The 16,428-nt window shown below is 34.8% G+C and overlaps 1 protein-coding gene across 1 annotated transcript; it reads left to right on the forward strand.

Moving 5' to 3' along the window:
* Positions 1 to 321: 321 nt before the first annotated feature.
* LOC123527684 (hydrogenase maturation factor HoxX-like) lies at positions 322 to 16,428 on the forward strand. Its single transcript, XM_045307300.2, has 8 exons — positions 322 to 475; positions 7,165 to 7,269; positions 8,718 to 8,834; positions 10,632 to 11,360; positions 12,025 to 12,298; positions 13,582 to 13,775; positions 14,281 to 14,456; positions 15,043 to 16,428. The coding sequence occupies exons 1-8, from the start codon at positions 455 to 457 to the stop codon at positions 15,263 to 15,265; spliced, it is 1,839 nt and encodes a 612-aa protein (XP_045163235.2). The 5' UTR covers positions 322 to 454; the 3' UTR covers positions 15,266 to 16,428.

The following is a 16,428-nucleotide window of genomic DNA, read 5'->3' on the forward strand; positions in this document are numbered from 1 at the left end:
CTCTAACATCGGCCATAACTATTCATTCAAAGTGCCATCGGGGGCATGTGTCATCCTATGGAGACAGCTCTTGTTTTTAATACATTTTCATATAAGCCCTCTGAAACTTTACTTTAAAGATTATCTTTTCATTCCCGCATTCTGTGTTTTATTTGAACATATACAAAGTATTACATGACCTTATCATTTTTTCCAGATAAACAATTGTTTTTCTTCTTAAATAACAAGCATGTCAACAAGCATGTTCTTTCGTGTATTTGCTTATTTACACACCGCAAAATCTGTAAATAACTGTTTACTGCTTAAATAACAGTAACTGCTTACGTACATTGCTAACTACGTTAGCGGCGTAAGCAAAGATGACAAGATCCGGGGTATAAAAACAAGGACTTTCATTCAAAAGCGTATTTGAAAAATGATTTAATAAAGCAATGTGTTGGAAATTCTTCGAAGCATGTTAAACATTTTTAGAAAGGTACGGCTTCTTTTATTATCATGTAACTGCTTTACCTGTTGGTTTTACATTTCATTGAGCAGCAGTCTGTACTAATGATAAAAGCCATGTGCAAGTAATATTCACAAAGCTTAGTGTTATTTATTCATTTTTTATTCATTTTTTATTCATTCAATTATGGACATAACAATATTATTATGTACAAATATTCTTTTTCGAAGTAAAGATACATATCTTACATCATTTATAAAGAGAGAGAGAAAAAAACTAATATCTGTTGGGGCCGTTTAAAAACAACAACAACAAACAAAACAAAACGGATAACAGTTGTATGATAAATACAGAAAACGGACAATAATCTGCGAATATACGAATGTAATATTCTTTTCATATTTTTTTGTACATTTCATAACCTAATTTAGAACTAGCGTTCTCACTGTATCATAAATGAAAATAGCTTTAAATATCTAGAAAAGACTGAAACTTCCACGGCGACTGTCTATGACATCCTGTTTGTAGAACATACAAAATGTAGAGCTTTGTAATAATAATAATAATAATAATAATAATAATAATAATAATAAACAACTTTATTTAAAGAGGATAATATATTTGGCTATAGCCAGTCTAACATATGGTCCTCTAACATAATAATGTAAACAAATCATCTTAAGTATATAAGTAGGTAAACTTATGTACAAGTGGTTCAAGAGTAGATGTTAATTGTAATCCGCGCACTAAAATCCGTAAAAACTCTTAACTTAACTTAAAAAATCTTCTTGTTTAAAACCGCGATATTTGTCATGTGACATCATCTAATGGTCCTCTATGAAGATTGTTCAAATTATGCCCATGGGATGAAAAGAGGCCTCGCCCCGGAGGTCCCAAGTTTTACATATACTTATATAGGAAAACACTTTAAAAATCTTCTTGTCTGAAACCATAAGACCTAGGCCTTTGATATTTGGTATGTATCGTTGCCTTGCGGTCCTCTACCAAGATTGTTCAAATTATTACCCTGGGATGAAAAGAGGCCCCGCCCCGGGGGTCTCAAGTTTTATGTAGACTTATATAGGAAAAAAACATTAAAACCTTTTTGCCTGAAACTGCAAGGCCTAGGCTTTTGATATTTGTTACTGAAGACAGTTTTGGCACAGAAAATAATAATACTGTAAAAGAACAACTCAAGACAGTTGTATGAATACATTACTTTTACTATTAACAGTTTTACTATAGCAATTAATAACTAATTTCGTTTTAATTAATGTTTGGCAGAAATTGGTCACAGCTTCACATAAATGTCAATATACAAATACATATGATATAAAGTATATGGTTAAAATGCAGATGTCGAGGCCCTGGGAACAGAGTCCTTATACAGTATACTTGAAACAAACAAACTTCTTATTCGAGGATTCCTTCGATTAGAAGCAAAAACAACCCTGGCATTTATTTGCAAACGACCTTCTTCTTCCATGTGCAGAACTGAAATGACCCAAAAGGAGATTAAATCGCAACAAGTATATTAATATACCAACAAGACATTAGCTAAAACAGGCCCTTACAACAGGATCGGAGCTCCTTCAGTAACCGGTTTTGAATGGTAATCATTAAAAACACATTATGTTTCATTGCCTAGTGGTCCTCTACCAAGATTATTCAAATCATGTCCCTGGGGTGAAAAGAGGCTCTGCCCTGGGAATCCCAAGTTTTACATAGACTTATATAGGAAAAAACTTTAAAATTCTTCTTGTCTGAAAGTTCAAGACCTAGGCTTTTGATATTTGGTATGTAGCATTGCCCAGTGGTTCTCTAACAAGAGTGTTCAAATTATGCCCCTGGGGTGAAAAGAGGCTTCAAAAAATACTTCAAAAATTATCTGATCATATTTCCTAGACTCTTTAATTATACTTACCTGATAACCCCAAGTAATTAGGAGTCACTTGACTGTGACCTTGACCTACTGACCTACTTTCTTGTTTTTTTAAGATACAGCCTTGAAATTTGGACGACATATACAATTTTGCACACCGATCTTAACACTGACTTTCAGTGACCATGAATGTGACCTACCGACATACTTTCTTAATATTTTAGCATTAGTTTAAATTTTGAAACATGTAGCTCATATTACAGGTGAGCAATCCAAGGTCATCATGTTCCACTTGTTTTTATAGTGGGTTATAGTTGGCTGATTCTTGTTGGGTTTTTTTTAAATTGTTTCTGTATATACAATTGTTTTAATGTAAACAACAACTCGTAATCTCAGCACTAATGATTCTATATCAACAGCTTATACAGAGACAATAGGAATCTTCTTTTTGTAATGTTTTATTACCTGGTGAATTAATGAAATATTCTTTTTAAAACCTTGTCATCATTATAGGTTTTTTTTAAAGTGTCTTTTAATCACATTTTTTTCCATTGAAAATAAAACATTAACTAGTGACAAAAAAAAACAAAACGGCCCATTGGCTTAATATATCTTGATCTAACTGTCTGATAGTGCTTTTTGTTACATGCCTACGAATTCCTTGTTTCAAATACAGCAGTAATCAGTATTTTAATACAAACCAGTTTCAAAGACATAATGATGGCGTCCCGACGTCCCGATGCGTGAAAAAGTTAACCGTTTCAAAGGAGTTTTCGTACTTATATTTGGGGCTTCCGTAACCGAGTGGTTAAGGACACTCACCCCTCACCGATATGGGCGTTGAATTCATCATTAATTTTGGAAGCCATATGTGTATATTAAAAGGGTCATTTGAAAAGTACCTTGACCTGCAATGATGCATTCGACTCTCCTGGATTTTGCCAGCGCAATCACCTTGTGGAATCCAGATAAAGGTACTGTTAAAATGACCCTATTATATAGTATATCTTACAGCACGTTTGAGGAAGTACACAGGTACCCAATTTGTTATAAATAAAAATCTGATATTTAAGCATTTTCTCTATTACAAGCTTTTCCATGTCAATTCCATTTATATATCAGTGATCAACTGATTCCAACACAATCATAAATCACCATCCTCTCGACGTAATATAGGTGGCGCTGCATTGACAAATTGCTGAAAAAATCGACCTAAACCCAAGCAAACAAGCAAAAGATGCAGCTTGTATGCGCATGAAGACGCTGTGACATAAGGATTTACGCTGGTCTCGTATTTGTTATGCGTTACAGGGGCTTAAAGACATAAGTGTGACTAAGTTTCCTAATTGTTTGTAATTTGATAGCATTTGGTTTAAACATATTTTATTAGCGAAATATATAGTTTATAAATTGTATAAAATGTAATAAATTCAGAAATACTCTTAGGATAGGATCGAAAGCCAACGGCTTATATCGACCTGTAGTATATAAGATTACTAAAGTCAATTTTACATAAATGTCATGGAGTACAATTATTGATTATAAATGTAGAAAAGTGAAAATAATAAGAGTGATATACAAAGACTTGACGAGAATGGGCAGATGGTTGATACCAAGTATTATTCAACACGTTCGGAAGACTCAATGAACCTATAGACTAATTTAGATATTGTTGTGTTTATATCATCTGTTAGGTAGGGATTTCCTAAGAGTAATAAATCAGTAGTGATATCAATATCCGAAGCAACTGAATTTAAACATATAATTTCTTTCATCTATGAGAAAAGGTAATACAAATTTGGTTCCTCACTTCCACTCTGGTATTGCGGTGATTTCACAATACTGCTAGCAAACAGATGCGCATTCAATGCGCTACATTCGGTACGCAAACGGATATGTAGAATTTGAAGTTTTCTTGGTGCGAGGAAAAAGTATGAGGGGACTTTTGGTGACTGATTTATATTACTTAAAATGTTCTTGAATATATACAAGGAAAGGGCATGTCTTAATTCGCCAGGTAACGAGTTCCAGGGGAAAGAAGGAGTTCAATTCAATTCAGTTCAAATTTATTCAGGCATAAGATCATAAAACATTATCTATAACTTATAAGGTAAAAATACATGTATACAATAATCAATATATTTAAAATGCTTTGATTAGAATTTTATAAAAATCATAGATATAATAAAAAAATAGATATGCTAATTAATACATGAAAGATTAAGTCAAGTATATTTTATAATATTATGACATAGAAAAAAGGTATGATCTTAACACCTGGGATGACCCTTTAAAGTAAAAATAATCACTTATTTCCAACGGGGTCCCAGTTATAATACAATGAAGTTTTACTTGCTATGGTGGGGTCGTAAGTTATATCTGGATTCACTAATTCTCGAAGGGATAGGAGAGTTTAGGTATTCAGGGACCAGAGAATGCTGAATCTTGTAGAACATTGTTACTTTATGAATGTAACGTCTTTTTTCGAGAATGTGTTCGTCTGTTTCGTAATAAAGTTTTTCAAGTGAAACTAATCTGATTGTACCTGTCACTGTTCTTGCCGCTTCAATCTGAATTTTGTCTAGTTCGTCTAGTTCTTGTTTTCCATATAAATAACACATCACTGTATTCAATAAGAGGCCTTATGAAAGAAAAGTAAATTGTTTCTAATGCTTTTCAATCAAGTTTAAATTTGAGTGATAGCATTTCAAGTGCCTATATCAATAGCTGCACAGTTTTTTCAATCCAGCTCTTTCAACAAATAAGTGTATAAATGTATCTTTACCATCCGAACACACAATCACTATAATAAAATGATCTTTATGGTTATCTTAATACGAAGACTAGAAAGCTTTTCATGTGTCAATGTTATTAATCTTTCAGATCTTCGCGTAAATTAAATAAACTGCAATACCTTTAACCTTATGTCTTGAGTACAGAGTGAATGATTTCAAAAGACTGTACTAGTATACCTTTAATCAATGCATCGCGAGCGTTACCAACTAGAAATTGAACTCCATTAATACAATATTAACAATATGGTTACAGACTTAATCGTCATTAGTTGTGACCTTTCAACAAAATTTGTTAAATACATATTTAAAATGCATTTAATGATATAACATAACTGTTTGATAACACTTTAACATTGGTGACAAAAATAGTTTAAACTGACTTCTAATGTTTTATCTGCCTTTGCTAAGGAATGATCAGAGAGTGATTACGTTTGTACAGTATTTCATTGAAACCTATTTGAATGCAGACTTTTATAGATTTGTCTCAATTTCAGTTTAATACTAGTGTGAATAAGACGATAATTGATAGAGTATGAAGTATGCAGACGGTTTATACAAATCGAGTGTGCTATTGCCTATACTTCAACAACACTTGTAAATTTCCGGAAGCAGACACAATAATCGATTATTGTACCGCCACGGATGTGTGACGTCACTCTCGGTGTCATTTTACTCTGTGTCTTTGTTCACGTAGTGTTTAATATTATTACTAACCTTGCTATATATTCTAGCCGAAAACTGCTGTTATTGTCACTTTTCGGGGTTGTTTTAACAGGAGAGAAAATGTGTGTTAACAGAGAGATTCTCGCGCTCACGGGCTGTTATAACACCTTTTTATATATGCTCGTTCCGTGGCAGAGCGTAAACGTTTTACGGCCCCAAAACGGATAATTCAAAAGGAAATGACGTCAACGTAAAAAAACAACGTAGACTTTACCGCGCATTTCATGGAATTTAATGACGTTGAGGGATAATATATTTATTTACTTGTTTTTTTCGCGTTTTATGCTAGAATAGCGTTAGCGCATGTTCTTTTCGTGTTATAACATTTTCAGAAAACCCTTGGGAATTGTTGGTACCTCGGGATTCTGCAGATGTTATAACACGAAAAAACATGCGTTATCTCTACATAGTAACAAGATTGCATAGGACAGAATTATGTAAGCAAGGCAGATAACCGAAAACGGGTAACATAACCGGAAACGGGCACAAGAACCGATTATTGAACCACTAGAGGCGAATGACGTCGCAATTCAGAAGCGAAGGAATTGTATCACGTTACCAAGGATTTTGAAGTACATCCTTGACGACATTCATTAAATATTTGCCCGTTTTCAACTGGTTTCTTTTCCAGCGCGCCACTATGCCGTTTGACGCTGTGACGTAATAATTGTGACGTCAGAAAACGTTGTATAATAATTCACAGTTTTCAGCCTTCTTTGTTTAAAAGGAAAATGAAACGGATCGTGTTAGAATGTGTTTTAGTATACAATTAACAATTCATTAAATGAAAATGAAGTTGCTCATGCGGTTTGTAGTTCAATTAAACCTATATTGACACCCGGGCTACGCCCTCGTAAAATATAGGTTTCAGTCTTATTTATAAGCAGGTCAGATCCGCCATTGCTGCTATTGGCCATAGTTTGAATTTTTCAAAAGACAAATTTTTGTCTATTGACATTGAACTGGATAAATAACACGTGCTTTTCACATGTCAAGAGGTATGAGAATTCCAAGGTTTCACAACAATAAACTCTTCTAAGATCCACCATTTATTTGTATAGTACTATCTAAAGACCGTTCTTTTCTTGAATTGACATGAAATTATAAATTTGCAATCGTTGCCTCAAGTAAAAATTTGGATGTTCTTCGAGGTAAGCAATTTGAATGCTTTCCACTGAAAAAAAATGTACGAACGTACAAATGTCTATAAGCCAAAGAACAATTAAAAGCATAACATCCATCATACGTATGAATAAACCATTTTGTAGAAATAAAAAATTGGCATACATTGGCTTTATAAATTTTCGATTTCTTTTCAGTTATTGAAACCAGGTCAGTTGAAGGCGCTTCCAAGGGGAAGTGTGAGAGTATTACAACGTAGTGACGCCACGACAAGTCATAGCAGAAGCGTACCAGTATACGAGGTAAGTTGTGACAGTTTGATATAGTCATTATCATTCTGAGAAGTATATTTTATGCATACCCATTTAAAATCATTTTCTTCTAAAGAATTACAAAACTGCCCCACAGATTGATAGTTAAAAAGTTTTTTCTTTTTAAATTCTGTACAAAACTGTATAATTTGATAAAGCTATTATAATCATTTAATAAACATATATTTTAGTCATCGCTTCGTTTTAATCCCGAGTCTTGTTATTTCTTCCATATTTAATCATTTTAACCCTTAGTCTGCTGGCGGCAGTTGACTCTGTCTTTGCGACTATTGCAGACCAAGATCAGCCTGCACATCCGTGCAGTCTGATCATGGTCTGCACTGTTCGCTATTCAGTCAGTAATTTTTCAGTTAACACCCCTTTGAATAATAAGTGGTACTTTCCAAATTGAATGATGGACCAGTCCATTATAGAAATTTAGCAGGCTAAAGGTTAAAATGACGAGTCACTGTTAAGGAAACTTACGCTTCTTCTTAAGGTAGTTCTGCACGTTTAATAATAATAATAATATATAATAATAATAATAATAATAAAATCTTTATTTAATGAAGGTAACATACAAAGTGTACATAACATGAAAATGAAACGTAAACTTATTTTCAGTATGGCCTTCAGTTAAGAACAACAATAATACACATGTATACAAAGATTTGCGATAAATTTCACAAAATCATATTTTAAAAAAGTATCAATGATCAGTGTGTTTGAAATTATTTTTGAATGTTTATAATGTACTCGATTCCTTAATTCCAGAAGGTATTTTATTCCAAATATTAATGCTGAAGTACGAGAACGAATCTTTAAGATAATTTGTACGAGGTGTTATACGCAAAACAAGATCTTTGTGGGCTGTTGATCGTAGATTATGCAATTTATTATTTGAGACACTTAATATTTCATTCATGTAGATAGGTACCATGTTATGCATAGATTTTTAAACCATCACTGCTGTGTGATATTTTTACCCTGTTACTAAATTTAAGCCAATTGAGATCATTAAAAAGTTCTAATGTAGGTGACTTTATCGGTTTATTAAGTATAATCTTGGCCGCTCTTTTTTGTATTACTTGCACTTTATTTATATAACAGTTTGTATCTTTTCCCCAAATAGTACAACAATAATCGAGAATGGGAAGGACATATGCAGTATAGTACATCAATTTTGCTTCTTCGCTAAGATAAAAGATAATATTTTTCAGAAGGAAATATTTCCCTGATAAGATAAATCATTGTTTCTAGTTTGAAGAAAATCTTCCAGTAGCTTGGAAGATATGGACCGGGCACGAATTACGGAGGAAATGGCCTTCGTGACCCCCACATAACCTCCATATACATTTTATCTTGAAGAATAATACGATGTTGAAAGTCACTGATACACTTTCGCCCTAACAGTGTTCATAGTACCGTTATTTTTTCAGCTACCAAAGCCAGGTCAACAACCAGTGATGATAAGAGAAAATGTGCGGGTGTTATTGATGAGTAACGCAATGAGCACTCTTACCAGACGTGTTGAGGAGATACTAAAGACATATAAGGTAAATATAGATTAGTGTTATCGCTTTTTAGTGAAGGTTTAAGAAACAAAGATGTCTGTGTACATGTGTCCGGCAGCAGTGTACGTGTGTACATTGACTATTTCATGTAGGGTGATGTATGCGTTCGTTGAATGTGACTTTTCCTGTCCTTTTGTTTGTTAGCTCACCTGAGCACGAAATGCTCAAGGGTGAGCAATTGTGGTCAGTGAGTGTCCGCTGTCCATCGTCCGTCGTTCGTCAACAATTTCCTTTAAACAACATCACCTCCTAAACCACAAGGCCAATTTTGATGAACCTTCACAGGGATTTTCCTTGGATGGTCTTCTTTGAAAGATATTCAAAGAAATGAATTCCGTTCAAAACTCTGGTTGTCATGGCAACCGAAAGAAAAACCTTCTTGTCCAAGATCGCAGGTCCTAGGGCTTTGATATCTGGTATGTAGCATCATCTAGTTGTTCTTTACCATTTGTTCAAATTACACCCCTAGGGTCAATGATGGCCCCGCCCTAAGGGTCACACTTATATAGGGAAAAACTTTGAAGATCTTCTTGGCCCAAACCACAGGGTATAGGGCTTTAATATTTGCTATGTAGCATCCTCTGGTGCTTCTCTACCAAGATTGTTCAAATTATTGAAATATGGCCCCGCCCTGGGGGTCACATGGTTTATATTGGAGGAATTTTTTGAAAGTCTCCTTGTACAAAACCACATGACCTAGATCTAGTGGTTATCTACAAAGATTGTTCAAATTATTCTCCTAGAGTCAAAAATGTATCCGCCAAGGAGGGGTCGGGGGTGGGTGGCACATAGTTTAAATAGACTTGTATAGGTAAAAAATTCAAAAATATTGCCTCAAACTACATGGCCCAGAGTTTAGATATTTGGTACTAGTATGTAGGATTGTCTAGTGGTCCTCTACCAAGTTTGTTCATCATTTGCCCCTGGGGTCAAAATGGCCCTGTCTCAGGACTGGGGCATATGTTGTAAATAGACGTGTATAAGGAAAACGTCGAACAACATCTCTGAAACCATTAGGCGGAAGTTGATGAAACTTGGCCTGGATGTTTCTTGGATAGTCTTCTTTTAAAGTTATTCAAACGGTTTCACTTGGCTGCTCATAGGAGCTGAAAGAGCTTAAAATAAAAGAATCTTTTAACAACATCTCCTCTTAAACCGCTGGCCCGATTTCAAAATATTTTTTTAAGAAATGGTGTTATGTAACCTTCTGTCAAGCTTGTTCAAATTATTGTGAATCGTCAAAAAACGTGACCGCCAGGGGGCGTGGTCACTTTTCTGTATATAGTGGAAACTTTAAAGATATTCTTGTATGAAACTGCTAACCGATTTTGAAATAATTTCACACAAATGGTCCTTATGTAACCCTCTTACAAGATTGTTCAAATTATTTTGATTTGCCAAAAAAAAAAAAAAACAACAACAAAAAACATGGCCGTTAGGGGACGAGGTCTTTCTTCCCAATCTGTGGAAACTGTTAAAATCTTCTTGTATGAAACTACACAAATGTTTCTTAGGTAACCCTTTAAGATGATTTAGAAATTATTCTGTTTCATCAAAAAGCATTTCCACTAGGGGGTGTGGTCACTTGACTCCTTATCTTTGTAGTGGAAACTTTTAAACTCTTCATGTTATTAGGTGCCTGTATTTATTTAGTAGACACTTTTAACTGTTTGAGAAAGCAACTAAACTAAGATGAGCGATATACGTCAATCATAGCCCTCTTGTTTTCAGTTGTAATCTGAACAATATCTCATCTTCAAAATATTGTCTTTATTTCAGGTCATCTGCAATTCTATCAGTGTGAAAGACAGTCGATCAATGATGGACGAAGTAAAGAAGTTTCAGCCAGATATAGTAATTTGTCCATTTTTGAAATCGAAAATACCGGACTCTTTGTACAACAATCATATCTGCTTGATAATGCACCCGGGTATCGCAGGTGACCGTGGAGCAAGTTCACTAGACTGGGCGATCCTTGAAAATGAAAGAGAATGGGGAGTGACCGTTCTTGAAGCATCTGATGAAATGGACGGCGGATATATCTGGAGTACCGATACTTTTGAAGTTCCACAGGGAAGCATTAAAACATCTTTGTACAACGGAGACGTTTCCGATGCAGCAGTTAACTGTATTGTCGATGCATTATCTCGCTACTGTCAGGGTGTTGATCCGGTGCCACCATCTGAATGTCCACAGATCCAAGGAAGATTTCGAAGAAATATGAAGAAAGCCGATCGTCTCGTAGACTGGACCGTATCAGCAGAGGAAATCGCAGCACGAGTGCGCATGTCTGATACGGTTCCAGGTGCAATTGGCAAGTTCGAACAATTTGGATTGCAAAATGAGTTTCGACTGTTTGACGCCCATGTTGAAACTGGTTGCCATAGCGACTATATCCGGGATCTCATAATGAAATCTGAACCGGGACAAATAATTGGACAGAGACATAATTCGGTGCTGGTGAAAGCCGGCGATAGCAATGCCGTATGGATCGGTCAAATGAAAAAGGTAATAATATACGGTAGTCAGTGCCAGTGTTCTATAAAAAGATAAGAAAGTAATTGTTGTCTAAATTTGCGCTAATTACTGCAGGGAAAGAAGCACATGATATTTTGTACTTTCCTGTAGTATGAAGGTGTTTATATTTATATTACTCTAATGAACCATGTACCTAATTTGTTCTACTTTAAACGGAAAATGGCAGAGTAAGGTCTTATGTAGTCCATACCGTATAAAAAATAAAAGAAAAATATTTTCCTTTTCCCGAGGACAATTATTTTCGTCTCAAATATCTTTTTCGGTAATTCTTTCTTTATATCAGTTTCTTAAATCTACTTTCTTTCCCATCCCCATATATCGAAAATAATGATTGCTTGCTTGGACAGGGTAGCTATAATCGTTGTATTTGGCATTGTAAGAAGGTCAGTCTAAATTGATCTGGATTTATCTCTGGTTTAATATATATTTCTTTCCTCATATAAATACTTACTGCTATAAGTTGATGCTTTTTAATAAATGAGTAAACATACAATGTCTGCTTGAAACACAACATTAACACAACTCTGATTAGGCGTAAAAAATGTTTGTTTCCGGTATCCGGACCTACCCTAAATTTTTGGCCCGACCCTAAATATTTTTATGGACTTATATACAACGAATTTTTATTTGTCAGGAAACCAAAGGTCTAGCAGCTAAATTACCATCAATGGATCTACTTAAGGCGAACGGAAATCTCAGTCTACCAACACTTAACCAGGAACCAAGTTGCTATGATGATATAAGAGTTATAACTACCGGTCCCATTTGCTATGTGCATTTTGACTTCTATAATGGTGCGATGGATACCCGCCAGGCTGCAAGGCTTGAGAGGACGTTACAAAAACTTGACGAAGTACCAGAAATTAAGGTTGTCGTACTTATGGGCGGGGACAGATTCTTTTCAACTGGTATTTTAATTGAAAATTGTAACACTTTTAAGGTTTTCTATTACATAAACAATGAAGGATTTTAACGTGTATTGTATTGTCGATTTTAAACACTTTGCAAAATGATCTACTTTTGGCTATTACGGTTCACTCCATACAAATAGATTTTAGTTTTGCATGCTTTGTTGGCAAATAAAACCAGGTTTTGAGTTCAGATGCATAGTAATCTAAAATGTATTTCCCAAGTAAACATAGTTTTGAATCCCAGGATACTGTTGCAATGGCAATTCTTCAGTCATCTAATTTCAAAAAGGTATGAGAGTATTTAGCGGTTTTTCATGGTGGAGGAAGACCCCTGGCGCCCTTTTTGGTAGACCCAGCTACTTACCTTAAGCTAGCTGGCTTCCTCACATGAAAGGGTTCTTCTCCTCAAGTGATGTTTCGAACCCACAAAGATTAGGGGCAAGTGATTCGAAGTCGGCAAACTTAATCACTCGATCACGAATGACCAAAAACTGCTGTTAGAAGGCAATTGTTAGAAACCATCTGCTATTTTGTTGTGATTAAAAATTGCAAACTCATAACAGTTACTGATCGGCAATGATATGAGCCGCGCCATGGGAAAACCAACATAGTGGCTTTGCGACCAGCATGGATCCAGATCAGCCTGCGCATCCGTGCAGTCTGGTCAGGATCCATGCTGTTCGCTAACAGTTTCTCCAATTCCAACAGGCTTTAAAAGCGAACAGCATGGAGCCTGACCAGACTGCGCGGATGCGCAGGCTGGTCTGGATCCATGCTGGTCGCAAACCCACTATGTTGGTTTTCTCATGGCACGGCTCATATTTTCTTCACAGTAAACACTTAGGCAAGAAAGGAGTAAACACTTAATAGGAATCAACAGAGACCTCTCATGTGCAATTTATTCTGTTATCTGTTCTTCCTGCAGTATGTATATGATAATCGGAAGTGGCCTTGTTAATTTGTTTCTGACTGCGGTATTGAGAAGTTTCAGACGGAATGCTTTCCGGATACAGGAGCCTGTATGTCCTTTTAAAACCTTGCACGCATTTGCATTTGTCACTAATAAGGATTCTTTTGCGACTGTCTCTTTCACTTTTGTGAAAGATTTTAGTCGCCATACATTGAATAATTTAACATCATACGAATTTGATATCTCATTGCCATTTCAGCAAGCACCCTGACCACAGGTATTACATGCAAAATTGTTTTACAGTACATATTGTTACAACATTTTAATAGTCCAATGAATCACATGTTGTAATATTCTCAAATGGTTGCAGGCATTCATCTTTGCGTCATTGAGAACAGCGATTGTAAACAAACAGAAGCATATGCAAACATCTGCGGAATCAATGATGTCATCAAAAGTGTGGTAAAAATGAAGAACAAAGCTACTGTTGCGGTCCTACAGGGAAATGCTGGTGCTGGGGGAGCTATGTTTGCCATAGCTTGTGATGTCGTCGTATCTCATCCGGTAATTTTAAGTCAATACTCTTTGTTGCTCTTTGTCTTGTTAATAAAACAGATATATACATTAGGCAAGTAAGTCCTATTGTCACATCTAAAATCTTATTGCATTGCTTTTTTAATGAACAAAATAGTCTTAATAAAAAAGAAACAATTGAAAGCTACTTTAAAAGTATTCGCATATTTAGCAGACTAAGATGCTTCGGTGTATTATAAGCATCAAATGGACTTGAGGATATGTGTAGGCCTATGTAAGACATATTGAAACTGTAATATGGTTAAAGAAGGAAGACAACTCAAGTTTGCAACGCGTCTCTTTTTTAGGCAAACATACAATGTATACAAACATATGCATGACGTCATATAGTCAGCCGAGAACGCTGGACACCATTGTAATCGTGGCGTTTTGAATGCTTTTGGAGTGATGAATATGTTATGTTTTGCCATAAAAAATACAACGATCGATTCTTTAAATTAAAAGTTAGCAGTTTGTTTTAAATGCCTATTTTCAGGGTGTTTTACTCACTCCCTCATATAAGACGATGAATCTACATGGTTCAGAGTATTGGACCTATTTTCTTCCGCAACGTGTCGGTGAAGAAACTGCACAGAATCTGGTCCAAGATACAACACCGATGTCTGCTACAACGGCCCAAAATATTGGGTTATTGGATCACGTTCTGCTGACGTATGTTTGTTTTTTATGTTAAGAATATATCAGTATAAAGAACCAAATGATGTTTAAAATTAATGCTATTTATCACATTTTTGACGTCGCGGCAGTGAAATAAAGCCATTACATAAAATTGATAATACACTAGTGTAATAAAGCTCTGATGTCGACGTCGTTTTAATTAAGTATAGGAGACGTTGGTAAAATGGACTTGTTTATAATAGTTAAAGAAATTAGAATTGTGGATGTTTCTGCAGGAAAAGCTAACATGTGATAAAAAGAATAGCTTCTATTACATTTGTAACGTTTCACATAGAATTTATTAAACTGATAAAATGCTCGGCAGAGCCTCGCATTTTATCATTTTATTCAACTCGTTTAATAAATTCAGTATCAGAAGACACTCATGTAATATTCTCTATGAAATTCATATACTTTCAAAAAATGCATTTACATAATTTTTACAGTTCTGCAAAACTGTGTATAGAAACTACCAATCTCGTATTACAAGAATAGTAAATAAATCTAATTATAATCTAAGTATTTCTATAACTTTTGAATAGTATTACATACGTTTCACGTCCTGAAAATTCTATTTCAGCGGAAAAGAAAGTTTTAAACAGGAACTTCCAGAATTCATTAGGCAATTATATATGAATGGCGAATTCAGTGACGTCATCAGGAAGAAACAAGAACAAAGGGACGGTGACTGGCTTTATTTAATTGAGCAACATCGGAACTTCGAATTATCAAAAATGAAAGAGAACTTCCGGTCAACCGAGTTTCTTACATCTATGCATAACTTCGTGTATAAATTAGAGTGACAAATGAATTTCATTCCATATTTTTGTTCTCACAAGTTAGACTCTACTCAGGCTTGTGAATCACAAGGTTAAAACGGGATATCCATGCAAGTCATCACGACAAATATTTGAATGAATGATCGATCTAATGAAAAGGTTGTTGAATATTTAGCGTTTTCCGCTTGGGTATGCCACATGACATGTTTAAGTGACATATTTCAGAACCAAACGGAATCATTAAACTGTTATTTATATCTAGCATTTACTGTTTTGCTTTCAGTGCATTTTACATTGAATTTTTAATTGTTTCAAACTTCTGAAATTATAAATCACTTAAACGAAAAGCAGACTTAACCTCACCGTTGCTGCAAGATAGCAAACGTTATATAGTTACAATACAAAGTACGCTTTTCATGGGCAACGTCCAATAAAATGCACGTAACGTACATGGCGACGTCACGCATGTAAGCTCTGAAATATTTACCTTTGGATGTTAAAAGTTGACACGGGAATTGAAAAGCAATAAAAGTTAAAGACTTTACGGACAAAACGCCTTTCAACTGTAAATAAAGTTTTGCAATAGTTTTTGAGTGACTATTCATAATAAATTAATTTATTTGTTGAGAATACGCGACAGTGTTTACTGTGTTTGTATGTAAGCTGATGCTCTACTTATACCTGAGGGATTTACGGCCGCTCTGATGTATGGAGCGCATGTTAATTGTATGACATACACTGTGAAAGTAGATTTTTTTGGTATAAGACACATTGTGAAAAAGCAGTAACATGGGGTACTTTTATATTTTGTTGCATTTTTTTCGCTTAACATTAGAGTCTATACAAAGCAGGTAGTAACAGGATTGTATACACTTACTGAATATTGATCAGAAAACCATTCAGTTTGTGTTTTGTAGCATTAAATCAGAAATAAATCTTCATGATTTTTTTCTTGATGTTCTGACTTTATTCCAATATAATGCTATTGATTAGGTGATTTCATATTCTGTCTTATTTTTCGACATTTGTTATGATGATGTATGTTATGTGTATATAGATTCTACTTTGTACCTTATTTTCCGATGTTTTACAATCTGATTACTTTGTTACATACTTCTACATGTTTGCATAAAGTTGTATATTATTGTATCTTTCGCATTTTGTTATTAAATGGCCATTAAGTGTTA

This window comes from Mercenaria mercenaria, chromosome 14, assembly GCF_021730395.1.
Source record: "Mercenaria mercenaria strain notata chromosome 14, MADL_Memer_1, whole genome shotgun sequence".
NCBI lineage: Eukaryota > Metazoa > Mollusca > Bivalvia > Venerida > Veneridae > Mercenaria > Mercenaria mercenaria.

What these genes read in the sequence shown, in the direction of transcription:
- LOC123527684 (XM_045307300.2), top strand. Translation starts at nt 455, where the DNA reads ATGTTAAACATTTTTAGAAAG. An exon ending in GAAGCGTACCAGTATACGAG is followed by an intron (nt 7,270 to 8,717) that starts GTAAGTTGTGAC and finishes TTATTTTTTCAG; the next exon opens with CTACCAAAGCCAGGTCAACA. An exon ending in GGACAGATTCTTTTCAACTG is followed by an intron (nt 12,299 to 13,581) that starts GTATTTTAATTG and finishes AAATGGTTGCAG; the next exon opens with GCATTCATCTTTGCGTCATT.